Here is a 27,056-nt window from a genome sequence, read left to right on the forward strand (position 1 = left end):
AAGCGTTACTGATTGGTTACAGGTGACAGATTGCTAATTCCATTTCAATTATTTGTTTACCTCTTTCTGGCTAGTTTTGTTTGCTCTTATTAGCCCCTATAATAATCCTGCTGTGCTTCACCACGTCCTACCGATGTCCTTTATTCTCTATTGAGTCAAAGGTAGTTAATGATTAGACGTTCACTTTTTTAAAAGTTCAGGCTTTTCACAGTGCAAGTGTGGGCCCCCTGTAGCCTGTCGATGATTTGCAGCCATTCTTTAACCTTTGTTTCATAGACTACAGATCTATCACAGAATATTGTTTTCAGGAGTAGATTTTGAGATGTTGAGAAGCAATCAGTCTCCCATTTCCATGTAGCCTTGGACCTATGATTCACCCTTGGGGGCTAGGGCCTTTGACCTTTTAGGGTCGTTTCTTGTGAGAGCGGCAGTAGATGTGGTCGGAAAGCACAAAATAAAGCTATTAACAAGACAACACCACAGTAATTACAACTACAAATCAATCAAGGACCGTTTTATTGCTTTATTGTTACAGACTAAATCTCGACTCGAGAGAGTAGAAGAGTAGCCGTTCTGAAACAACTGAAGATGGTTTAAAAGAATGTATGTATTTTGCTTTTTTCCCCATGGATAAAAATGCCTGCCAAGAGTTTAAATTACTTAAAATTGTCGAGACAAATTGACCATTTTTAAAAGCTTAGCAACCTACATCAAAACTTTTTATACAAATACATTCATATACTGCAGTCTTGCTGTATAAATGATCCACATGTCCTCTCCTGGGCTGCCTAAAATCTAGAGAAAAACAATTGCTCTTTGGTCAGTTCTCTAAGGATTGTTTTTCGTGCCGTTGGATGGTGTGCTGACAAGCTAAGTTCTTGTCCGACTTTCATAAACAAATGCTTTTCACAAACCACAGTAGTTTTGTTTGTCCACAAGAAATAATTGACTTTTTTTGTGATTTGCTAGCCAGATTGTGGATACTTTGTGCGTTACATGGTGCTCAAATGTAAGGTTAGTTCCAACAGCTCTCAGATCATATTCCCCACTTCTTAAATAAAAAAGCACGTTTGAGGAAGAAATCGGTAACATGTATCTTTTATCTTTCAGTTGCTAGATCACTCAGGTAATGTTTTTGCATTGTTTAAGGAATTTAAAACAACACATTCCTGACATCTTTAAAGTAGATAGATGTTTGAATTCTTCCTCCCTGTGTCATCCTTTTCAAGTCTAAAAGAACATGATCCTTAAAACCCCCGGAGCCACTAACCTCCTTGACAATGTTTTCGAATACCTTTTCTCTTGTCTGTTGGTGTCTGGGATTAGTGCATTTCCTCTCTCCTCTAAAAGCACTCTTAACATTGTGTGTTCACCTGGAGCATCCTCTGCTCTGATCTGAAACTGAAGCGGCTCATGAATTCAGTCTGTACACCGAAACAGAGCTGCCCTCTTCCTCCTCTCAGAACAAGGGTGTGATTGTGTCTGCTCAGCCCGGTGTTAAAGTGCATCTCTCCATGTTCCTCCTACTCATCCACAGAGCAAACGGATCTGTCTCCTCTGCTGGTTAGCCTGCCGGCGGGGCTGTTTGCAGATAGGATTATGTCTGGTCTTCTGACTTGTAGAGATTTTGGTGTCTCTGTATACCACCATCGGCTTTTGTTGTAACCTAAATGGTGAATACAAAGCAGGATGTGGTGCAAGTTTAAATGCATTCGATTCTTTTGATTTCATCTTTTTCTGTCATTTTTAGTGTCTCAAATGAGTGATTAAAAGTAGGGCTGTCAAACGATTAATCGTGATTAATCGCATCCAGAATAAAAGTTTGTGTTTACGTAATTTATGTCGGTGTACTGTGCTAATTCATTGTGTATTTATGAACACATACACATAAATGCATTTTTTAAAGAAAGATATAACAATTAATAAACGTTTATTTATAATTTCAATTATTGGTAAATATAAATTAATACATATTACAATAATAAATATATAGAAAAGTATGTGTATGTTTTGTGTTTATAAATACAAAATTAATATGCACCGTACACAGATCTATTTTATGTAAAAACAAACTTTTATTCTGGATGCGATTAATCGCGATTAATCGTTTGACAGCCCTAATTAAAAGTTATGTTATTCTGTTATTCTGTCGGGTCTATTATAATGTCTTATACATTATTGCATGCCGTCACCTGCTAAGCTCTTAGCCATACTCAGAATTGGCCTAGTTGAACTCCTGAGCTTGTTTCCTGCTCGAAGTCAAAGCCGGGCCGTGCCGTAGGACCTGTGGCTGTGTATAATCGTGTCCATACACAGCATGGTTTTAACTACACTCCTGAAAAAGAGGCAGAGGACTTAGCAGGATTTTATTTCAAGGTTCCGCACAGGCAATCCCTCGCCAAAATCTCAGTACCAGCAACAAATAATGCATTTGGTTCGAGTTATTCTGATGTCGAATACATTGGTCAGATCCGGAAAACTTTTGAATTTTCCTTTTTTTTCACGCATGTAAATCTAGACCTTACATAAACTCTCATGTATTTAAATGCCATGGATTAACCTATGAGATTTTAAGAAGTTTTAATGTTTCAGCTTTCACCCCCTCACTAGAACTGAATTTGAGCGCATTGGAACCAAAGTGGGCACTACCTTGATAAATTGATACGCTTTTTAGTCTTCCTGAAATAGCAGCGTGTGCTTTCCTTCTACATGGAGTTATGAGGAATGTGTGTCGCTGATTCATTTGGTTACTTATGAGAATTTGATGTCTGAGTGCCTGGCGATATGAATAATGCCCCGCTGTTGAAGTGGAGGGCAAGTAGGATTATCTTGTGATTTGGAGTGATTAGGTTACCACTCTGGCAGCCTTTACTCTACTACCTTGCTTTCAGATTGGAGCGTCTGTAGTTCTTAAAAGCAAGCCTGGTACTCTGGTTTCTTCTTACATTAATCCTGCAGCAGACTATTGATCAAAAACAGATGTGTCGGAATAGTTATCTATTGTTCTACTTGTTGCCTCTTTCTGCCCCGTTAATCTCCACCGCCTTAGTAGATCAGTGTTCATCTAGGTACAAAGCTTTGCCAAGTCTGTGCCCTTACCACCCAAACAGCTTGCACCATTATTTCATTGGTTCGGATTTCCACCAATCACTACATCTCTAGACACAGATATTCAATTGGGAGTCAGATAATAGACAGCCACGGTAAAAATCAAGAGACCATTTCGGAGACAGTTTTTCTGATTTGAAAATGTACTATTCATAGGTATGTGTTTAGGTAAAATATTAAAATAAAATAAAATAGAATATTGTTTATATTTGCATTTATTTCCAGAAATTGAAAACTGGAGAAACAGGTCAAAATAAGAGAAAATATGCTCTGTATGTTTTCAGACCTCAAATACTGCAAAGAAAACAAATACATATTCACATTAAAGCAATACAACTGTAATATTTGTACATATATAATTATTTATATTGTTTTACGTTTTTAATACAATTCAACAGTACATATGAGCGTTTTTATAGGCATTTTTGTGAAATTCAATTATGATTATGGTGTTATTGGTCTGATGCCAATGAGATTCATTCCTCTTGCTCTTGTGTCGGTGCACAGCTTCTTTTCATCTAGCTTTGCTAAAAATGCTGTAACAGCATGCGTTCTGGCTGCTGTCTCATATTTGATGACAGTGGTTATATCTCATCTGTGTAAACCTCCATAACTTGATGAGAAGATTCTCTTGATCTTGTTTGAAGCAGAAAATGCTCTTACCACAAGTACGTCCCTCCTGACCGATAACGTTGCTGATTTTATCTCATCTGTATCGCCTGTCCTAGAATTCTCTGTGGCAGATGGGTAAAGGCTTTGATCTTGTAGTTAGGGAAAAATAACTTCTCGAATGCAAGCAGGACAACACGGACACACAATGCCGTATGTGTTAGCGCTTTCATACACAGTAAAATCGCCAGTGTTAAAAAACGACAAATTAACACTCACAGTGTATATATAATCCACACTCTCAAAGTGTGGATTATATAAACACTGTGAGAGTTAATGAGACCTTTTTTGACACTGGCGATTTTGCTGTGTACTTTTGCTGTTTGTTGCTGTATAGCCTAATTCTGCTTCCATGTTTCATGCTGGCTTGCGAACAAGCGTTCATTGTTCCTCCCCTTCTCTTCCTTGTCTTTCCCACCTATTTTATCATTTACAAGTGGTGAGATCAAACCCCACACAGCTAAAACACTGTAGCGACAAGCCACAGAGTGTTGGGTTTCCCTCTGTGTACGTAGTCGTATTTTTGATATATAAAATTTGCTTTTGTGAAAAGTAATATACCCTCAAATCGGTTTGCGCAGAACTGTATTTGAAACTTCTTTGAAGTAGCAAATGTTACCAGACTCCAATAGCAAAAAACAAATGGGTGCATGTTTTATACAGTTAGACAAGTCACTTGTGTTTTTGAAAGTACCTCCCATCTGGAACATGAAAGAGGGCCGTCGCCTTCAAAGAGGAGAAAGAGAGCCAGTCCTAAACAAATGGCCCCTTTCTAAAGCACGGGTCCAAACTCTTCTCTAAACAGTCTGAATTGGACGCTGAACGTTTTCTCTCTGGGTTCTCCTGCTGAGTGACTGTCCCGGTGTTTTTACAACAAAAGCACCTGAGAACACACAAGGCCAGACGCAAGGTCTACATTTTAGTGAAAAATGGTATAGAGTAGTAATGTCTAGTAATTTTTTTCCACCATGTATCTCCTCTCATCTCAAACCATTCCCCCCACATCTTACATATTGCAAAAAGGTTTGGCGTGAAACAGGAATCTATTGATCAGGTGATGATTGAGGATCACATTTTGATGGTGCCTATATGTAAACTTCCTACAACGTCCCCCAAAACGGTAATTGTTTATATTTAGGCCTTTTGAACCTTCCCTTGCAACAGAAACAAAACTTCGACATGTCGACATAAGCTGTTGCTGAGGTCTCTCATCGTCAAGCCTATTAAATCACAATTTGTTTTTATGAGGTTGCCTAATTAAAACAGGTTTCAAAAGAACAGCCAAAACAAAGCTTCTCCCACCTTAACTTAAATAAACCGACTGGTCGTGGTGCCACGGCCAAAATGATGCATTTCCTTTTAGTTTAAACAGCCGGTCAGCGACAGACGCTCCATCACGCTGCAGCAGACAGCACCAAACAGGCACTGCCGCCTTTCTTGCGTCTCAAACTAATGGATTCTGTATTTGTCAGAGACATAGAACTGCTGAACAACGTTTCACATCAACATTGTTGGTGTGGTCTGTATACTGTGATGGTTTGTCTCAAAATGGGTAACGATACCCGTCCAGGTTAGTACAGTTTTTTTTAAATGGGCAGCAAAAAAGTTTGTCTAAAAATGATAGTTATGTATAGTTTGCCACAATCATATTTTATTTCTTCATATTTTCTTTATTTCTTATTTCAGGTTGTTGCGTGATGTTGGTTCGACCTGTTACATTTCGCTACTGTCCTTCTGAAAACTCGTATCTCCACATTTTGTGATTTTAATTTTTTGCCATAAAACATTATTATTAGTCACCCTTTATGTTTGTCACTGGGTTTTTGCAAATATATAACCAACAAATAGTATTAAAAAGTGCATGTCAACTTTGACAACACAGTATTTAATCATTTAAAAAGTACAGTGTTTTTCCATTTCCTGAAAAACTGCGAATTTGGACATTTCAGAAGGACAGGTTTCAGAAGGACAGCGACCCTATGTATACATAGTTTATATTACACTGTAAACTAGTATTATTTATTTGTATTGCTAAGTAAATACAATAAAGCTTAGGGTTAAAAATATAACTTATTATTATTGACTGGTTATTGACAAAAAATATAAATTAAATTTTATCACGTTTAAATGTGTGGATAATGATGGTCTAAGTAGAGAAGACCAAAAAAATTTAAAACAAATTTGTTCATGCATCAAACATCAACTGTCCTCAGACCGGCTCCTCTGGTACTTTCCTTATCTGCTTAAATAGTGCTTTCCCTGCTTTTTCATTTCGTTTTTTGGATTTAGCAGGACAAACAATGTTTTAAATATTTTTTTTGTGAAATAAGGACCAGGACATACAGCTCAGAAATAGCCCTGTGGTTCTAGCACTGCACTGACAGTTGCATGAGACATGAGACAGCTGTGAGCAGGGCAAAGACCCGGGAAGTCATGGGACGAGAGCACTGTGTCCCTGTACTCCTTCAACAAGCTCAGAATGAATGATCTGAATATGTGTCAGGCTGCTATGTGTCTAATGATGTCTAGGATAGAAGACAAATAGCATGGATCAGCCGGCACAGCTGCTGCAAATGATTCAAAATACAAACGTTATATCATTAGTCTTGCTAACGGCGTTAAACTTCACACATGGATACCCATCGCAAAACGTCTAAAATTACTAAATTGAGTTATGTTTCAGAGGGAAATTTCCAGAAATCACATTTTCTCATTTAAAGCATGTTTTTTTCTCTCTGCTCTATGCATAATTTCAGTTATATAAACCGAGAGAGCTTTCATGGCCTTTATGAACCAGCCTCAGGCTATATAAGACTCAGCACCAGTGAGAGAAGCCTAGCAGATCAAAGTAGCTGTGCTGTTGATCCTGGTATGGGGAGGAATTGAGAGTCTGCGTGTTAAAACCCCAACACAGACGCCTCAGGGAGCTGTTGGTCAGTCTTCAGTCCCGTTTGGCCTAATATTAAGAGTTCATGTCTATTCGCATCTAGATGTTTTCCCCATCCTTCATGAAAAGCGTGTGAAGTATATTTTTCCCATATACACATAGTCTTAGTACTTAGTACCACACATGAAAATTCTGAAAATCAGCACTTTGAAATATTACAGTATTTAGTGTTTATCTTACGATGGTTATTCTCAAGCGGATTTCAGTATAAAAATAAAGATTTGTTATTGAGTAAATGAAGTAACCCATACAATTTTATATTTGATATAATAAAATGAGCACTAATAATTGAAAAGATTAGAAAGGGTAAATAGGCTAATTGTAATGTTGGTAATATTTTGTGATGTAAATGATATTCACTATAATACCAGGGCAAAATTTCTAGTTTAGTGATGGTGAGGAGGGAACTTGAGCCTTATTAAGGAAACTTTTTATTTTTTTTCTTTAAAATTTTAGCAATAATATACAAGCCAAATAAAAGCATTTTAAATACCATCACTGTGATCAGATTGCATTGAATCTTACCAGCAAAAATAGGCCCAGCAGTTTCATTTTGGTCCAAAATGTATCATCTGCTTAAAATCAGCATCCCCAAGCTTAATTCCCGGACAAGACTAATTTAAATGTAAGAGGTGTCTTGATTGAAAACAACCTACACTGACATCTTAAAATAGATCAGTGCGATTGTTTTGTATCAAGATGCACATCAGAAATGTTTTTTGAAACGTATGTTTGTAAAAACAACTTAAATATCCTAATTTAACTAAGGCCAAGTCCTAGTTTAAAATAATCCCTGTCCAGAATACCACCCCTCATAACTTTTAATAATTTAATATAGGGATATGTTATGTATTTAGATAATCACTGCATGTATTCGCTTTCCTTTTGCTTTGTTTGGATATTATGGCTCCACTGGCATTTCACATTATATTGAGCTAAAATCATAAAGCTTGGCAGCGAGTAGAAATGCTTTGGCTTTTGACGCTGGAAAGTGGTACCTTTGAAAGTATCAGATTAGCTCTAAATATACACCCTGCCTCTTTTCTGTTATGTGCCGCTTTGCTTTCAACTGTGAGAGGATTACTTTATTAGATTATTTCCTAAATCAATTAAACTAAAATAGTCATGACTACAGTTTCCAATATTGAGAGCTAATAGGAGTGAATGAAAAGACGGTGTGTCATTTGCTGTGTCTGACATCCACAGAGGAGGCATTCGGAGGTCATTTAAGGTTCTGGTGGAGTTGCTACACATAAATATATATGATTCACCCATACACACAGGTCATCTTCTTATATAACTTTATAGGTAAGAACCATGCACTCTTTTATTTTGATATTGAAGAGCATTAGAGCATAACCACATTCAAACATTTACATGTGTTATGAAGAAATATTAGTGTTTTAGAACTGCAATGAGAACAATATATTTTTTGACATCAATATTGTTTAATATAATCACTTTTTTGCCCCAAATTTGTTTATCTTTGTATGTGCAGTATATGGGCAGCTTTGAAATCAAGTTAGTCTGCTGTTTTTCTTTCACGTTCTTTTGTCTTAGATTCACACTCACAGACCCACATCTACGCACATAACCACAAAATGAATGGAATTGTCTAGTTTTTATAAAACAGTAGATACTGTTGGAAAAAGCCTTAATGATTGCGTTTTAATTGCATCATTATTTGAAAATTGGCTTGTGTGGTGTGTTTTACAGGGGAACGTTGTGAGTGCCACGGAATCCACTGCAGGAGGCGTCTTGGACCAGAAAGCCAAGTTAATAACAGAAGCATATGGAAAGAAACATCTTGACTTTTATTACACCATAGACACTATTAAAATGACAGTTACCTTCGATGGTAAAAATATTAACTTGGCCATTGTGTGTGGTGAGTTCTGTAATAAATAAATGGACACACGTTTTGGACTATTTTTTATTTGATAAAAATATTTTCTCAACACATTTATATTTATTAATAACAATCTGTAATGATTATGAATCCTTTAATGGCTTCTTTTATACTTCTTGATAGACCAAAAATAACAAGGGAATAATTGAATAGCTCATTATAAATGAGGAAATATCATTGCTCAGATGTGGACTTCAATGGGCTACTGGGAGTATTTCTGAAGGTTAAATCATTTATGGTATGAAATGTGGAATAGTGTCATATAGTGGCTAATGTGAACCGTGCATCAGGATGTATTTATCACGTTAACATCATTATTAGCGTGCTTGGAATATTGCCTTGTTTTTGGAGTGTCCAGACATGGACGGCGTAAAAGTGTGGAAACTCTGGCTTACAGCCGTATAGCCTACTTAATTTTATGGGCCATGCAAATTGTCTTGCAATATTTCCCACACTTTAGCGAATTCCGTAATTTTTATTTCCTGAAATCACTCATTTTTTTCTGGAAAAACAGCCAGGAAGCAAAAAGACTCGAAATGCCTTAAAATTCCGCGTCAAACCAAGTCATAAACAGCGAGATGCATGAGTGTCAAGGATCATATTTTCAAAGTTTTCTTTGGCTCAGTAACCTTAACCACTTTGTTATGCTAATAGCCCCTGACATCAGCGCGAGATCAAAGTGTTGCGCGGGCACATATAGTCTCGCGCTCCTGTCCGCACGTTCAGTTCAACAGACTTCAGAGCGCGAGCAGCACAGGGCAGCGCGATCAGTGCAGATCTCATATCGGACTGTTGCATGATGCTTTTTCACTCGGACTTTCCTCATTCTCAGAGCACGGATTAACGGACATTTAGAGCTTTTCCTGAGAAACTGGATTTAAAATAAGGAAAACCTTTGGATTACTTTGCGCAAGAGGCATTTTGTTGGCGTCTGTCTCTATTTGATATAGGTGAGGATAAAGTTTGTGGCATGTGATGAAACTGGTTATTAGCCGTTCATTCTTAGCATGTGCACAAATATGTTTTAGTTCTAGTCTCTAATTATCGTCTGTGGCTCGTGATGCACATTAAAGATTAATTGACAGGGCAATATATAATCTTCAATAGTGCCAGGATGGGGCATACAGTGGGGATACAACCTGTGCGAACCAATTAAATTTTGAGTTAACCTCATTGTCCCATCATCATTAGGCCTATATCGTTCGTGAGATGAACATAAAATAAAGCGCAATCTTCAAGAACTCTCAGTTTGCAGGGAAGTTTACAGGGGTGTGCCGGAGCAGGTTTATGGCTTTTGTTGCATTATAAAAAACTGATGCAACTGTTCTTATATATATATATATATATATATATATATATATTTGTTGTTGTTGTTGTTTTTAATCGTATTTATTCATATGAATATATATATATGCCAAAAACATTAGTTTATTCAATTTTAAATACGTAATAGTAATATTTATTGTAAACTACAATGTTTAAGCGTTTAGAAATAACGTGTGTTGGCAAAAATGCGGATAGCTAACGATTGAACAATAGATTATTCGATCGATTAGGATAAACATAGGAAATAAATTGTAGTCTCGTTTTTCAGTGATTTATATGATAGTTTTTAATGCACAAATAAAATTTAAATCTAGGTAAAATTGCTGTAGCTATTTTGATTGTAGATATAATAGCTACTTGTGTTTGTTACTGTAAACACACGATTTAATGTATAGTTTTATATAGAAGTTCTGGCTAGATTTATAGCCAGAAAGGGAAGAAAAAAACTTAAAAAGTCTTGCAATTTGGACAATTGCTGTCTGGACGCATTACGCCTCCGGCCAAACTGCATGTCCACTGGGAGCTGGTGTGTATTTATTGCTCTCCTGTTCAGTCAGATGGAATAATATGAAATGAATGATATGATATAAAAAAAAACTCGAAGCGAAGCAACACTTCTATTACAAATAGCAGTGTGCTGTGTATTTTGCAGTTTTAAATCTTTGGATAAATAAATGTATTTTCAAAGAATAAAGTTGTAGTTGAATCGTTTATAGCCTATTAAGAAATGTGCATGTTTTATTTCTGCTTGAATTTCCATAAAACAAAGTAATGCAAACCGGAGACAGGGTTTTATTTTTGTTCTTGTACAGCACCAAAAATATTAATAATAATAACAATGTGAAAAGCAGCCATTGAAGCGTGTTTAACTTTTTAAAAGTTTACCTCAAGTGCGTAAAACGTATGCACTTTACATACAAGCTCTCTCTGTGTATTCAATATGTTCAGTATCTGATTTAAGATTTTTTTTATCTTTTAAGCTGAACAGTGAAAAGGGAAAAACGGAATAAGTGGAATGGCTTTTGGCTTTTAACTGTGATTGTGCCAAAAAAAGTCGTGGGGTCAGCGCGCGCACCTGCATCAGTCTCTTCTGGTCGAGCTGGATTTTATTCTACAGCATGAAGCGCACATTCCATTCACTTCCGCTCTGTATCTTCACATTTCTGCTCCTGTCAAAGGAGTGCACCGGAATCAAATGGCTGTGAGTTGCTATTTTTTTCTCTGTTGAATGCATTATTTATGCTTTATTTAAAAGAAACTCCACGAGTGTATCCTGGTATATTACACACACTGTACTGTTAAACCCAGTTCATGACAACCCAAATTTCCTGATAATTTAGAATATTTTGCGTTCACATAATCATACCATTGATCACTGAGAAACTGAGACATGAAGGGTTCTTGCATGAGAAAGATGTTTCAAGGTTTCCACAGCCTTGATATTGCATGGCTAGAAATGCAAAACAGATGCTGTAATAAACACCTGTGTTCCCTGGATAACGAAGGAGGAAGGTTGTGTGTGCAAGTGTGTGTGCAGGTTAAGACATGGGTCTGTCAGTCACAGCATATCATGGAACATAAAGTGGCAGCCCTTAATCTGAAACAGGCAAAGGCAGAGAGAGCATTAGTTAGTTCTCACGAATGGTGATACTTGTGTGTGTGTGTGTATGTAAAAGAGAGGTGGTACCATAGTAACAAAGCCTGAATTCTTTCCACAATCCATAATCCAGATCTTTAATTTTTATCAGAGAAGCACAAATATTTTTTATTACTACAAAATGTTTGGCTGCCAGGTCACATTCGATGATAAATCTTGTGAATATTTTTGTGTTGAAGAATGAATCCTCTAGTAGTGTCTGACATCTATTTTACCAAGGTGCATTCATTAGTGTTTAAACCATGTCCAAATATCTTGCGGATAAATGATTTTTTCCACTGACGATTACTCTTTGGTGCCTTTCTTGTTCCAAGCAATGGCAAAATACCCCCTTCCTCCATTTTGGTCTAATCTTGATTGATTATCTCTGGGAATGGGTTGTTGTTTGCATGCCTTTGTGAGCGAGACACTGAACAATTTTAGCCCGCAGCCCAAATGCGTGCGAGAACGCTTTGGTAAACACATTTACATTAAATTTGAGATCTGGCTGTATTTATTGGATTTCGGTTGAGCCGAATATTGGCATACGATTTAAGTTCAGTATTTATTTTTACCACAAATATTTTCATCACTTTTCCTTTTATCTAAATCAGGTCGCTTTTCAAATGTCTTATTAACTTGTAATGTAAAATTTAAATACCGACCTATAGCATAAAAGGGCATTTAAACAAATGTACAGTTTACAGCCAGTGTTTATATAAAACATATAACCCTCCTCATTCAGGTCACTATCGCAGTCCACACAGCACATCAACAAGACCCAGCACTGCAAGACGTTACCAGGTCTCGTCTCGTCTCAGGCCCAGCTCTGTAGGAGCAACCTGGAACTCATGCAAACCATCATCCAAGCTGCACGGGAGGTGAAAAAGGTCTGCCAAAAAACCTTCACAGACATGCGCTGGAACTGTTCCTCCATTGATGCTCCAAAATACCTCCCAGACCTGGAACGAGGTGAGTTACTGAGAGAAAACTGTCCAAGATGATACGCAGAAAGATTTGTTTTGTTTTTTCAATTCTTGTCTTCATTGTGTGAAGCAATGCATGTGTGCACAGAATATACAAAGTTTGTATCCACATAGTAAGTTACCTTAAAATTGTGAAAAGGCCCATTCATCCTGAAGTGACCACACACCTCTTTATACCAGAATGTGGTCTCCATTGAGGCCGTAATACCTCAGAGAAACTCATCTAATTGTTGAGGGAAAAGTTTATGAGGGCTGTGGTTTAAAAAGCAGCCTACGGTGAGCTTTAAACATGTAACGCATGCCAGTTAAACGTTGGCCTAAATTTCCCCCTAAGTGCCTCACTGCTTGATAAAAAGCATCGTGCTCCTACCCACCCGGAAACCTCTGACCCACAGAATTCTTGTTCCTTGCTCTTCATTTTCAAGCCGTGTTTGATGTGAGGCTTTACGGAAGACCAGCGTTTACTGTGAATCCCAACAATAGAATCCATTCTATTCAATGAGAGATGCTATTGAGTTAGTCATTTAGCAATGATCGGAGAATTGCCTTTTATGCTCTCTCTTCTGGTTTCTGAGTCCCATAAGGCCCACATTCTGAAGTTATTACCCTGCGACAGAGCCTCGCAGCGTACGCGTATCATTTTAAGCTGTCAACCAATTAAAGAAATATGAAATCAATTAAGCAAGTCAAGCCTTGACTTTCGGTTATGACACTGATCTTTTTGTCCACCTACTCTAGACTTTATAACTACCCCGTGGATTGTCTTAAATTTCAACACAGCTATGACACCGGCGCACGCAACCACGCTTTGACGGGTAGTTAAATTGTCCTCCCTATTTATTTATTTAGCCTTTACCGAGCCCCGAACGCCACTGGATGTTCAAAGTAAATCCGATGATGTTTCGGATCCCTCGCTGAGAGAGAACTGCGCAACACCGCATACCGTTTACTTTTGTCAGGAGTCAAAGTCTCTCATAAGTGCACTGCTAAGGAGACGGCCTTTGATGTACCTCGTCCAGGGTCACACTGTGCCTCTCCTGTTTCCACCCCTATTATTCTGTCATGACATATGTGAACTGTGTGAGAAGTTCCGTAATCTCCGCCATTACCCTTTCATACCTCAGTTTGACGGGCTGCTTGTTTTGTCATATTGCTTTAGTTTTCTGTAAGTCCCCAGTGAAGGGAGTGAGGAAGAATTGGGAATTACTTACGGAAATGTTTTTTTTTATTATGTGAATCTGAATGTATTATCTCTGTCTTTAACAGACCATTTAAATCTGTTTTAATTGATCACATATCTGTTTTTCTCTCAGGAACGAGGGAATCTGCCTTCGTGTACGCGCTCTCTGCAGCGGCTATAAGTCACACTATAGCACGCGCGTGCACATCTGGAGACCTGAGGTTGTGCACATGCGGTCCGATTCCAGGTGAAATACCCGAGCCGGGGTACAGGTGGGGTGGCTGTGCTGATAACCTGCATTATGGTCTTCTCATGGGCTCCAAGTTTTCAGACGCCCCCATGAAAATGAAGAAGAAATCTGGCTCGAACGCCAACAAGCTGATGCATCTCCACAACAGCGAAGTTGGCAGACAGGTAGAGGCAACCATAGTGACATATGACATTGCTAATTTAATACACATAAAAAGGCTTACGGCTTACGATCTGCTCCAGTCTGCTCTTGTTTTGTGCCACAACACTGACAGTCAAACATCAAAGCAAAACATTGAATTTGTTTGAAAATAGATGTTGACTGTCATACTGTCATTATAAGAATCTAAATTCATCCCAGAATTTCTCTCTCACGAAGGCTTTGCGAGATTCCTTGGTCATGAAGTGCAAATGTCATGGTGTTTCTGGTTCCTGCTCTATTCGGACCTGTTGGAGAGGCCTACAGGACCTCAAGGACATCGCTATGGATTTGAAGACCAAGTACTTGTCAGCCACTAAGGTGGTCCATCGGCCCATGGGCACACGCAAACAACTCGTCCCCAAAGACATCGACATCCGGCCGGTTCGAGAGAATGAGCTGGTGTATCTGCAGAGTTCACCGGACTTCTGCATGAAAAATGACAAGATGGGATCTTTTGGTACTCAGGACAGGTGAGACTAACTAATTCTTAAATAACATATTTTAGGGCTATTATAGTTTTTTTATTTAAATAATTTGACTAATAATTTCATATATATTTTAGCTACATATTTATATATTTAGTTTGTCCATCATTGTTTGAAGTACATTTGCTTTAGATTGTTGCGGTGGCATCTTGTCAGGTCGGATTGGTTACTCAACTCAACTCAACTTTATTTATATAGCGCTTTTACAATTTTCATTGTTACAAAGCAGCTGTACATGAGACATATTGACTATAAGCAAAATAATTAAAGTTGTACCTGCAAAAACAAGAACAGGTTGAAAACACAGAAGACAGACATACCCACATACAAAACACTCCACACACACAATATGCACACGTACTAACACACATAGACATAGACACACACACACACACGGATGCGCACGCACGCAGACACACACACACACACGTGCGTACACAGACAAGTACGCGCACACACACACACACACACACACACACGCTCAGTGAGAGCACACATTTAGGATAAAGGAGAGAAGGTTAGAGAGATACGGCAACTTGCAACAACAAAACGGGTATTGAGATGGATTCACATTGTGTGCATGTGTGTACACACGTGTCTTTGACATGTGCAAAGTGACTGTGTCCTCTTGACTGTTATCACAGGCTGTCTGTGTGTAATGCTGCTATTCACAGAGCTAGGAGCACTCAGTTGATACCAGCACTGCACACAAAGATTAGCCCGACAATGAATTCTTCCTGAATGCTTATTTCCTATTGCTTTATCAGTGGAGGCTCAGGTGTAGATACGAGTAAGAATGGAATAAGTTCTGCTTCCTTGCTTTTGTTCTGTTTGTTTGTGTGCTCTGTGGTGTTATCTTTTGCTAAGCTACATGGAACTGTTGGTTCGTATGATTTTTCAGCAAGTTGCAAACTGCTTTGCGTCATGCATAGCCATTGTAAAATCACTGTAACGTGACTTATTGTTTGGTGGTTTTAAATAACGGCAGCAACAGCAACATGTCAAAAGGCACCAAAAAATCGCATTTATTAAAAATACAAATAAGTACAAGAAATTGTTTTAATAAACTATCTGTTTTAGAATTTGTAAGAGTTTTTTCACAGTGGATTTGAGGTCAGCGCACAGATAACCCAGAGACATGCTACATGTCAGGTGCACTCAACACAGAGAGCATCCTTGGCATTAGCCCAGATAAGCCCACTCACACGTGCTCTCTGTTCATATATTTAGTGCCATACACTTAGTCACAAGACACTAGTGTGTTCAGTAAGCATTGAAGAAGGTCAACAGGGAACAATGTGTGTTACACTTGTTGCTACCATGGTGGTCTCTGGAATGTAAGGGTGGTCATCATGTCGGTTTAACCTGCCCAATATACCCTGTACCTGCCACTGACAATACGTCTGCTTACCTTGAATTTAATTGTGTTTTGTTTTAATGTTTACAGTGAGGTTTATACACTGCATCTCAAAAATGGTCCTGTTCGACCCTATATTTAATCTTCTTCATCAGCCAAGAAATATAGAAATTATATTTTGCTTTAAGCAGATGATGACTATTTTTAGGACTATATTTGTCATATATTTGTCATAAAATCCTATTCTCATAACTAAAAAAATAATTATTATAATACAAAATTATAATTGTAAATAATATAATAATAATAATGTTAAATAATGTAACATTATAAAATAAAAAAATTCAATGACCTATTATGAAAATTTACTCTGCTCTTTGTTTGTTCTGCTTTTTATTTTAATTTAAACATTTTATTACGAATTACCACTGAGAATTAAACACAACAAAAAAGTAAAACGTGTAGCTGCATTACAGTTATTTCAATGGCTGTTGCTGTGAAATAAAAAAGAAAATAAATTATTTTAGTATCCTTTTTAGGAAGTAAAATGATACCTGGACATGTTTTTGTCAGATTCACCCATAACATCTTATTAAAGCAGTGGGGCAGGAAACTCTCATTATGGTTGGGGGGGTCTTTAGATAATGATTCCTGAGTGTTAGCCTAACTAAAGCTGCAGAGACTGGATAACATGCAATCTGATTTGGCGATGAGAGACAAGATAGATTAACCCTGAACATATCTCATCTCTCTCATCTAAAGTTACATTGCTTTCAGTGTTCCCAATGTTGCATTGTGGGCCACAAGGATTTTATTAATGAAATTGGTGCGTTAGAAGTTCAGACGGATAACATCCCAAAGGCTTAGAGATGAGCATCACTAAAGAAACAACCACTGCGGTATTTTTTGAGATGTGTTTCTAATTTCAGGGGAAATAAATTCAGCTCACAGCTGTTAAAGTGTAAAACTAATTATAAAACCTGATTACTTTTATTAGGTTTTCAGTGAAAGTCGAGGTCTTTTTTGTATTTAAAGTTGTATTTAAAAAAAAAAAAGATACTAACATTCAAATAAATTCAGAGGTCATGAACAGCTTCACATAAAACCTCATAATTATAATGAATTGTAATAACATATATATAGTAATTATTTAGAACTGGAAAATAGAATGATTTAGAATTCTAAAATTGGAACATATGCTACACATTTAAACCAAAAATATATTTCCCCGGGAACGACTTTTTTAAAGGAACAGCTTTGTTCTAGTTTTAAATAACAGCATTCTTCTCTCTCTCCTTCTCATAGTAGGCATACTCCATGTCTCTCAGCACCCTGGCCATTAACACCACACAATTATAAAACAATGCACTTACGCAGAGGGGCTACACAGAGGCTGACCCCTAGTGTATAGAATGTGATTTATGACAGGGCTATTTCTTGCTTACTTGAGATGCCTTAGGCTTCAGTAAACGAATGCCTTCACATGATCTATCCAGCTAGACCTAAAAATTGTCCCTGCAAATCACCAAGCTTTTAAATGAGCTGCTTTCTTTATTACTGTATGTGACTGAGCTAAATGTTCACCTTGGTGGTTGCATGTAGTTTGAAAAAAGGGTTGTGTTTATGGTCACAGAGAGATGCAAAGGTAGACATAAACTTATGTATTTTTACACTCAAGTACTTTTTGAAATATCAGTATTTTGTTAAAGTGCTTAAACTTTGGAGAAAAAAAATCCTTCACTACATTACAAAGCATATATCTTACTTTTCACTCGACTACATTTCAGAAATAAATGCAGTTTAAAAAAAATTGTTTACTTCTTTATTAGTAAAGTACTAGGTTTTAAATGTCTGTATTAATGGTTACAAAACATGTAAAAATATATTTATGAAATGTAGTAGAGTAAAAGTATGACATAATGCTTTATAATGTGGTAAATAAAGTCATTTTTTAAAAGTAAAAACACTCGAGAAAAAAAGTAAAATGTACAAAAATGTACTTGAGGAAAAGTAAAAATTCTTAAGTACTGTCCACCTCTGGATGTTTGGTCTTATATTTGTGTTAGTTTAGTTTAAAATACATGTTCATAAGGTTCAGAACAAATTAGATGGTGAAGATAATGAAAAGGATGGTTGGCTGAACAACTAGTGAGGCTGATTTTGATGTTTTCTCAAAAGTATTTATAGCGTTTAAGTTGCGTCTTGACCAAGAGCATTGTGTTTTTAAAATATAAATAATAATCAGAGTAAGTTATATCATCACTGTCCTTCTGAAACCTTGGGATGTCCAAATTCACTGTTTTTCTGGTTTTTCTTTTTGTCAAAGTTGACAAGCACTTTTTAATACTTTTTATTGGTCAGCTTCATTTCCAAAACCCAGTGATAAACATAGAGGGTGACTTTAAATAAGGATTAAAAAAAAAAAATAAAAAAAAAAAAATATGGAGATACAAGGTTTCAGAAGGACATAATATTTCAAATTATACAGTACAACTAAATATCTATGCATTTTGCTACATTCCATTGCACTTCACTGATTTTAGAAAGTAATTAAAAAAATAAGATACATATTTAAGCAAGCATCTCATCCTGACACATGAAAGCAGATGAATTATACAGGTCTTCATTTAAATTGTTTTTCATGCAGCCCATTGAATAATTGATTTTAAGATGTCGCTTCACACACCCCTAGTTCCAGAGTTTTATGGTGACATGGCACACGTTTTTCTTCATCTCTGATTCTTCGCCTCTCTCTCTCTTCTGTAGGCAGTGCAATAAGACGTCCAGCGGCAGTGACAGCTGTGATCTGATGTGCTGTGGCAGAGGCTACAACCCTTACTCAGAGAGGCTGGTGGAACGGTGCCACTGCAAATATCACTGGTGCTGCTAAGTCACGTGCAAGAAGTGCGAGAGGAATGTGGAGAGATACGTGTGCAAATGAGTGTCCGTTTCATCCCTGCAGTCAACACCGGAAACCACGCCAATCCTTGTCACGTCACCTTGTGCCTATTCTCAGCAAACTAATCTAAAGCAGATCTGGAAGACTCTATTATAACGGGACTCGATTAAATTCTCATTTAACAAAGCTGCAGAGTTCTCGAACAACCTTCTTTGGCCAAAGATAACCAGAGCACTATGATACCAACAAGGCTTACTTTTGTGTTATGCTTTTCCAGCTTGTATACTTTTGAGAAGAAATGATTTATTTGGGGCTTTATGAACATTTATAGAGAAGCAACAAGAGTTGGAATATTCTTAACTGCACACGGTTTTGTCGAGCTAAACGCCCAGCTATTGGTTTTCCCGAAAGTTACCGTCCTCAGGAGAAAATGTTCTCCCTTTTTTACATTTATCTGGATCTTGAAAAGTCTATTTTGCTACACAGTACCTGGGTCTCTTTTTAAAGGTACATATTTTTGACAAGAAATTTACTTTCATTTACTCTTTCAGACCCATGCTTTGGAATAGGTCAAATGTTCCAAAGGATTCCACATTCCGAGTTCGAAGGGATTCAGGCCTCAGACGGTACTACACTTTCACCAGTTAAGACTATTAAATAGACTGAAAGCACAACGAAAGTGTTGAACATGAAAGGGAACTTCGAATACAGCTAATGGATGAGGAACTGTGCAATGGCTTCCATCTGCTGGGTCTGATGCTTCAGTTCAGCTGTTAGAGGACAAATACTGTACCTGCATTTATTCCACATATATAAGCACGAACATTGGACTATACGTGTTGTGCCTTATTACATTTTACTCGACGTAAAAAATGCAGGCGTTCGAATGCCAAACCTCTGAGCATTTGAACAGAGTATATGGGTCGCCCCTTACACCCTTCATGAACCACTTATCTGTGGATGTACATACTGTCATTTTTCTATGCTGAATTAAAAAAGGAATATTTATAAACTAATTAAAAGTCTTTACCATTAAAATCTGCAAGGCTGCTTCTTTTTTGTTACGAAATTTAATTCGGATTCACTTTCGTGGTTGTGCAAGATTGATTGCAATAACAAAATGACTCTTATAATTCCATGATTTTCACATATCATTCATTTAAGTTCCTTGTCTTAGATAAATATCAATTTAGCACAATTACGCATGACACCGATATAAATCATCTCACACTTGTTATTGTTCCGATTAAAGGCACACAATGATTGGTCTGTCAAACCCTGGGAAAGTGTTTGTTTGGACACCATACCCTGATAAATAACCATGTAGTGTCAGGAGAACCTCTGCACTTGGCACGATTGGCTCTTCTCTCTCCAGCATGTAATTGGCCTGTAAGTAAAACTCATTTTATTCAAGTTTTACAATAACAGAGAAGGTGAACCGAAGCATTACGTTCCATAAAAGAAAACAGTTCAGACTCAATTCATAACCTGTCTATATTGCTTACAAAGTTCTCACGTAATTGGGTCTCATAGTCTGATTAGAGCAGAAAAAGATTTTCAGTGGTTCGAGCTAAAACAAGCACCTTGGCTTCAGTTCTGTTTTAACACTTTGAGGTCATGAGCACCACCACATGTTAGCCATGTTGACCAAGACTGTGAAAGTAAAACCGGGCGAAGAACAGACAATGCGCCACCAGCAGGGTTTAAAGTTGGAATTGTGGATAACTTCCAACAGAGATATGGATGTTGTACCACACCAATTGGTGTGTGTACAGCTGTCTATCCCTCAGAAGAAGTCAGTGTCGATGTGTTTGGTAGACATTTTAAGAGGATTTTAATGATGAAAGTGTACGTTTCGTATGAAGAACAGGTCTGTCGTGTAAGGTTGCCAAGCTGTTGTCACAGACTGAGGCTGAGACTGCACTGGGGCCAAGAACAACTCTGGTGTTTTCATACATGAAAATCATTTGTATGGGGGCCACTGAGAAGCATGTATCATGCTCATACATCACATTTCAATCCAATTACAAACCAAATACAATTTCACATAGCAGCTAGTGTGTTACTTCTACTGAGTTAAATTCCAGTGTTGATGCAAACTTTCAACACGGATTAAAAAAGTTACTTGTCCTTTGTTAAAGTCATTAGTCTAAAGGCTGGAACACACTACGTGACTTTTAAAATTGGTATTTGGATGCAGTCGTGGGTGGGTAAGCATGTTAAAGTTCAAAATAATACAGCTCAAATAAAGAAAATAAGATAATAAATTGTAATCTGTGCCCTTCGCACTCTACATTTTCTACATATCTGTCAGATCTGACAAAAATGTAACTATTTTACGAGGAGACTAATTTAGGCAAATTTTCATTCGTACATTTTAGTATGATTTGATTTCGTGCCAGTGACGTTAGGTTTGGGGCCGGGGCTAGGGGTGGAGCTTCAGTATTGCTTTTGTCCAATCGTACGTTTTTGTAAAATTCAGCGAGATTGGACAGGTGCAAACTTTTGTTGCAAAAATTGAAGCAAAAGTCATTTAGAAAATATCAGCCTTTGTCAACGAAGGTCTTATTGTGGTGTCATCTATTTCAGACAACCATGCCCCTAAAATACAGAAAAATACAAAACAGAATGTGATTGTCAGTCAGACAGCCTGTTTTCATCTTCTTCCAGTGGGTGGACCTTGGTGGTGGACTACACAAAACTTTGTTCACACACTTTTTCAACTATCAAAAGTTAACGAACAGTGTAAAATAGCTCTGCCATTGGATGTCTGCGTTCACGTGTGTGTTCATGCTTCTAAATACAGGCCTGTTTGTTTGGGGGCAGGCAGGATGAAACAGCGGTCTTGTGCAGTTGGGAGGGGTACCTCAGCACCACAGTTAGGTCTGTCGACAGACTCAAGGACGCCTCTGTCAGTGGTGTGCCCTATAATGGCAGCTGGAGGTGGGGGTTTGGGGGTGTCACTCGCTCATGTCTTCTCTCTGTCAAAGAGGTCTAAGTTATCAACAGCACCGGGTACTGTTGCCTGATGAGTGAAGAGATGCAAGATTGAGTAAGCAATTAAAAGAGCATAGAAGCATACAGTACAAAGACGCGAAGGGTCCAGAGTTACATTTTTAACACACCTTTCCTTAATGACTGTATAGAATTGGTCAAATAAATAAATAATATATTGTGAACATGAAACACAGATCTTATTTTAGGCATTTAAACCTAAAACCCAGCAGATGACTTTGGGACGAGGGAACTGAAAGTGCAAAATGCTGATCTTGGGTTTTGGTCTATAAAACTAAATCTGGGCATATTCAGTAATGTAGTGTTGGTCATTAAATAGGGACGAAGTCGACTCAAACTATGTATTACATTGCAGTTCCTCATAAATTTCCAGATATCTTAGTTTTATTTAGTCACAAGTTTTTTTTACTCCGATGGAGGTCTTCCTCTATTCCTGTCACTTGTCTTTCACACATTCAGATGAGAGTTTCGGTTGTCGTGAGATGGAGGTGTGACTGACATAAGAGACATTTATGGGTTCAAAACTGATACAGACATTTCAGCCGATTCTGATGGTCAGAAGATACTTTAATATTATTTCAGATAACAAAATGTCCATAATTATAATTGGTGATGTTTACTATTACTTTTGCTTAAAAATTTTTTTTTTTGCAGTGTACCTTCTTTGTACCATTTTCTTTAGAAAAATGCAAAAAATATTTTGTCAGTACTTCACTAAATACAAAATTTTGATCTCACGGGAATTCGTATCTATTTTACGATGGCTTATTCATATACTGTACATTCGTACATTGTGAATCATACAAAAACGTACGATTACTAGAAAAAAAGCACTAAGATAAAGATACTCGATAAATGTACTTGAGTAAAATATTCAAGTACTATTTATACACCTCTGGCCTGCCCCTAACCCCAACGTGACCGGCATGAAAGCAATTCGTACTAAAATGAACGAATGAGATCGTATGAATTGATATGAAATAGCCAAAATTAGCCGTTTCATAAAATAGTTCCATTTTTGCAGTGAGATTCTATTGTTATGTCAGGGTTTTGTCCCATAAATGTGAATAAATGATGTATGAAAACTTACCTACTTCTAAAAATATTATAATATCACTAAATACATATACCTGTATATTGTGATCTGGCTTGAATAGCATTGCTTCAATGTGAAAGATTATGTTTAATTCAATTTAGGACTTTAGGAATGTTATTCTTTTGGTTTTAACCAGATCCCTTGGAAAGAGTCCAGCCAAAATTCCAGATTTGATTCATTATTTCTTGTAATTGGTTTCTTATGCTTATACGTGCCCTACTTTTCACAAACTGAAATGTAAGATCACTCCTGCGTCGTATTAATTGTTCATGTCAAAACTCCGCATTCAAATGGAGAAAACCAGTGCATGCTTTAAAGATGTTTGACCAGCTGATTTTCCCACGACGGCTCTTCTTTTGCTTCGAAAGTAAGACCCTTCCCTTTCTCCACCTGAATATGTGTGAGATTTCTCATCTTGAGATGTGTGTACAAACTACAACGTGGTGTCCTGTGTGGACGCTAGGAGGATTGACCTCATTTTGACCTCTGTAAAAGCAGGATTAGACTGGGATGGAAACATAATGCACGCAGCTCAAACTCACAGGGAGATTTCCCCCGTAGTGGGGCTCGGACTCAAAGCAGGGCTGAAACGGAAGCAGGGATATGAGCTAATGCGAGTCAAACGGCTCCAAAGGCCAACACACCCTTTGTTACAACTGCTAATGTCTCCTTAACAGCAGAATCCTTTTGGTGCTCAGAAAAAGGCAGATTGTACCCCCGTACAGAGGAACTAATTATAGTTAAAGGCAAGTTGGTGCATCTCTCAGTCTCAGATTGTTTCACACTCGAAATGACCCGTGTGACAGTAGAAGAATAGTAGAAGTTTAATGCCATCATAGAGAAAAAAAGGGCAGTTTAATGGAGAAGAGCTGAAATTCTGTAGGGTTAATGCCGGCTGAGACCATAAACCGCCGAGCGCCCTTTTGTGTGTGGCGCGGGTTAGATGCTCTTTGTCAGTGGGGGGACACAAAGAATTTGACTCGAATTGTAAAGGTATTGAGATGTGCTGACCCGTACTGTAAATGGACTTTTGTGAAGCTGCGCTGTCCCCACCCTCCAAGCCTTTTGTAAATAGCCTGAGCAGTATGCTCGCTTAAATACTGTTTTGTCATCATTGTGCCCCCCCAGGCATTTCAGAGCGAGGTTCAGCCATGTTGCCATGGAGAAGGTTGATGCAAGCATTCCCGTTCCTTTGCCGAGTGAGCATCAAAAGTGGCCGAGGATTTGCGAGGAATGAACAAGCGGGCTGAAGAATCTTAGATAACTGATCCCTAATCAAATCCCAGAATCCTCGATTGTATTAAATTTCTAGAACTTCTGTTCAGTCTCCTGCACCTCTTTAATGAGTCGACACGGTTGTTTATTGAATTTAGTCATACATGAGATTTTCTCACGAAGACATTTTTCTTCCAACAGAGTACAGTACACACTATATGAAGAATGTCTCGATAGAAATATCTGTTATAGAAACATACATCTTTGTGTTATGAGGCAAAGAAAGTCATATTATTGTCATATCTCCAATTTTCTCATCCTACAAGTACGCTTTGAAGAACTTTGTACACACAATCAAAACAAGTGAGACAACATTTGTTCTGAAACGTGATTCGAATACCTTTAAAATGAATCGTAATTAAAGCAAAATACGCTCAACTCCGATACGTTCAACTCCATAACAAAATGCTGCAATTTCGAGTAATGAACTGTTGGCAGTTGTATATTTTATCAAGTCTTATGGAACAGCTCAAAATAGGTTGTAAATTAGGTACCGCTGACCTGAGGAGGAGATGTAACGGAATTAAATTTCTTCAGTCCTAATGCAGGACGGGAGTTAAGCACTTTGGGAAAAGTCAACACCGGCCTGTGTAATTGCTTCGAATCTGACCAGTGGAGGTGAAAGTGAAAGGTTTTTACTCTAAATAATGGAATCAACAAGAACCAGCACAATCAAACTCTAAGGGGTATTAGCTGGTGAAAAGGGAGGGGACCCTGGGAGCGTTTTAAATGGGCACTGTTTGACTGGGGCCTCGGCCAACTCCAGCTAGTGTTCCATATGTGTGCCTTTATTAGAACGGGATTGAACTTAATCACGTTTGGCTTATGCTTCACCCTGTGATTGCCTGGAGTAATTTTGAGGGCCAGCTGCTCTTTTCGAGACTACCCACAACTCTCCACTTCAACTCTTGAGAAGGCTTCGAAAAACAAGGAATTATCTTGATTTTCATTGTTCTGGTCGGCAGTGCTGCTCTGAACGATATGCTAGCCAATGTAAATCAGTCTGGTTTGCTGATCTGGAGTAAACGTGGTGGACTGCATTCGGCCAGGCCAGAGATCAGTGCTGATAATCTGTTTGAAACTGACCTCAGTATGGTCAGCTGTACATATTCTCACGTCAACACACTGGTGTGATGGATTTCTGCCGTTGTTTATTCAATCTAATATACTTTTGGGAACGCTCTGGTTATCTTGAAGTGAGACTGGTTTCAAATAAAACTATTTTGTGGCTGGGCCGCAAATACAATTTGATTTGTGGCACCTTGTAAATGCTATCCTAGCGTAGTCGCTAACAGGGGAATACAAACCACAAGTGTTTTACGGTTTGATTGGTAAATACTTTTTAAAACTTTCCTGGCAATTCTTTGTCATATAATGAAACTGAGCTATTATATAAATATAATGAGCTCAGGTAAGATACATTTTGAGCAGATGTGACCAATAGATTTACAACTAATTAAAAATATGTAAATTATCTGATAAATTCTAGTTGCAAGTTTTGACTTTGAATTTTGGCAGGTAATTATGACATCTCTTCAATATCTCAGTTATGTCTTTTAGACATCATTGACATTAAAAGAGATAGCAAATGGAAACTTTTGCTTAGATTCAGCCTCCTGAATCTTAGATATTTATTCAGAGGAAAAGACCAAGAAATCTCACAAATGTTTCAGAAGAGATCTCAACAATGTCACAGTCTGAGCTTTTAAGATTTTAATATGATTTTAAACCGTCCAACACAACCGTTCCCATCTACATTCACGTAATAAAATCTATAACACTACTACTCGCATCTACACATACTTTTTTTCTGTGGTTTATTAAAAAAAGGGTAATATCAACTTGCGACTTGGTAAGCTCTCATGTGAAAGGAAAAATCACAGATGCGATCTCTCTAATATCTCAGTTATTTCTCTTAGACATCAACGAGACTAAATAGAGAGCAAATGGAAACTTTTGCTTATATCTTCTGAAAGATATTTCTCGTAAAGAAAAAACAGAGATCTCACAAATATCATCTTTAATTTCAGAATAGATCTCAACAATGTCACAAACTGAGCTCAGATTTGCTATGTCTGCAATTAAAAGTCAAAATTATTTTCAGATTTACCCAGATCCAGATTTTACCTATACAAATCAACATTCATTTTACAGCAACAATTGTATCATTTCTCACTTGTTTCTATTTTAAGAAACATCTGAGACTAAGTTGATGCTTAAATAAAAAACCAACTAAGAGCTATCAAATCAGCTGAGCTATAAAAGAGCAACCACCGAGCAATAAAATCTTCCTCTGGGAAAGAGAAGTCTAGTCACATGGGTGATTAAGTTCCCTATTTAATTCTTTCATTGTCTTTCATTCTGTCATTATCTGACATTATCTTTCATTAAACGTAATAAATTCTGCAGTGCACCTGCAAATGGAGAAACCAGATTTCTCCCTTTTCATTCTACTGGAAGTACGGCGGCCTCTGACATTCTGAGCTGCCCTGTAAAAGTAAATAAATCAAATAACCTCGGAATCTCTATCCATTTCCTGACGTTTTTGAAAGGCAAGAAAAACATCAGATTCCATTTGATTAGGGCAAAATTAAATGTATATACACTTACAGTCACATCAATCTATCTTCCTTGCGAAAGCACAAGTGATTATGAGAGGTAGCCGGTGTTCATCTCGGCCTTTAATTGTTTCCATATATTTTGTGCCGGATGAGGTA

The 27,056-nt window shown here is 37.6% G+C and overlaps 1 protein-coding gene across 1 annotated transcript; it reads left to right on the forward strand.

Annotated features, from left to right (window-relative positions):
- Nucleotides 1–9,344: 9,344 nt before the first annotated feature.
- Nucleotides 9,345–19,989, forward strand: wnt11 (wingless-type MMTV integration site family, member 11). The gene is made up of 6 exons (XM_057321266.1): nt 9,345–9,583; nt 10,940–11,160; nt 12,341–12,567; nt 13,895–14,175; nt 14,390–14,682; nt 18,821–19,989. Exons 2-6 carry the CDS (start codon nt 11,078–11,080, stop codon nt 18,942–18,944), a joined length of 1,008 nt encoding a protein of 335 aa, XP_057177249.1. The 5' UTR covers nt 9,345–9,583; nt 10,940–11,077; the 3' UTR covers nt 18,945–19,989.
- Nucleotides 19,990–27,056: the final 7,067 nt, after the last annotated feature.

The sequence above is a fragment of the Triplophysa rosa genome, linkage group LG22 (assembly GCF_024868665.1).
Source record: "Triplophysa rosa linkage group LG22, Trosa_1v2, whole genome shotgun sequence".
Taxonomy (NCBI): Eukaryota; Metazoa; Chordata; class Actinopteri; order Cypriniformes; family Nemacheilidae; genus Triplophysa; species Triplophysa rosa.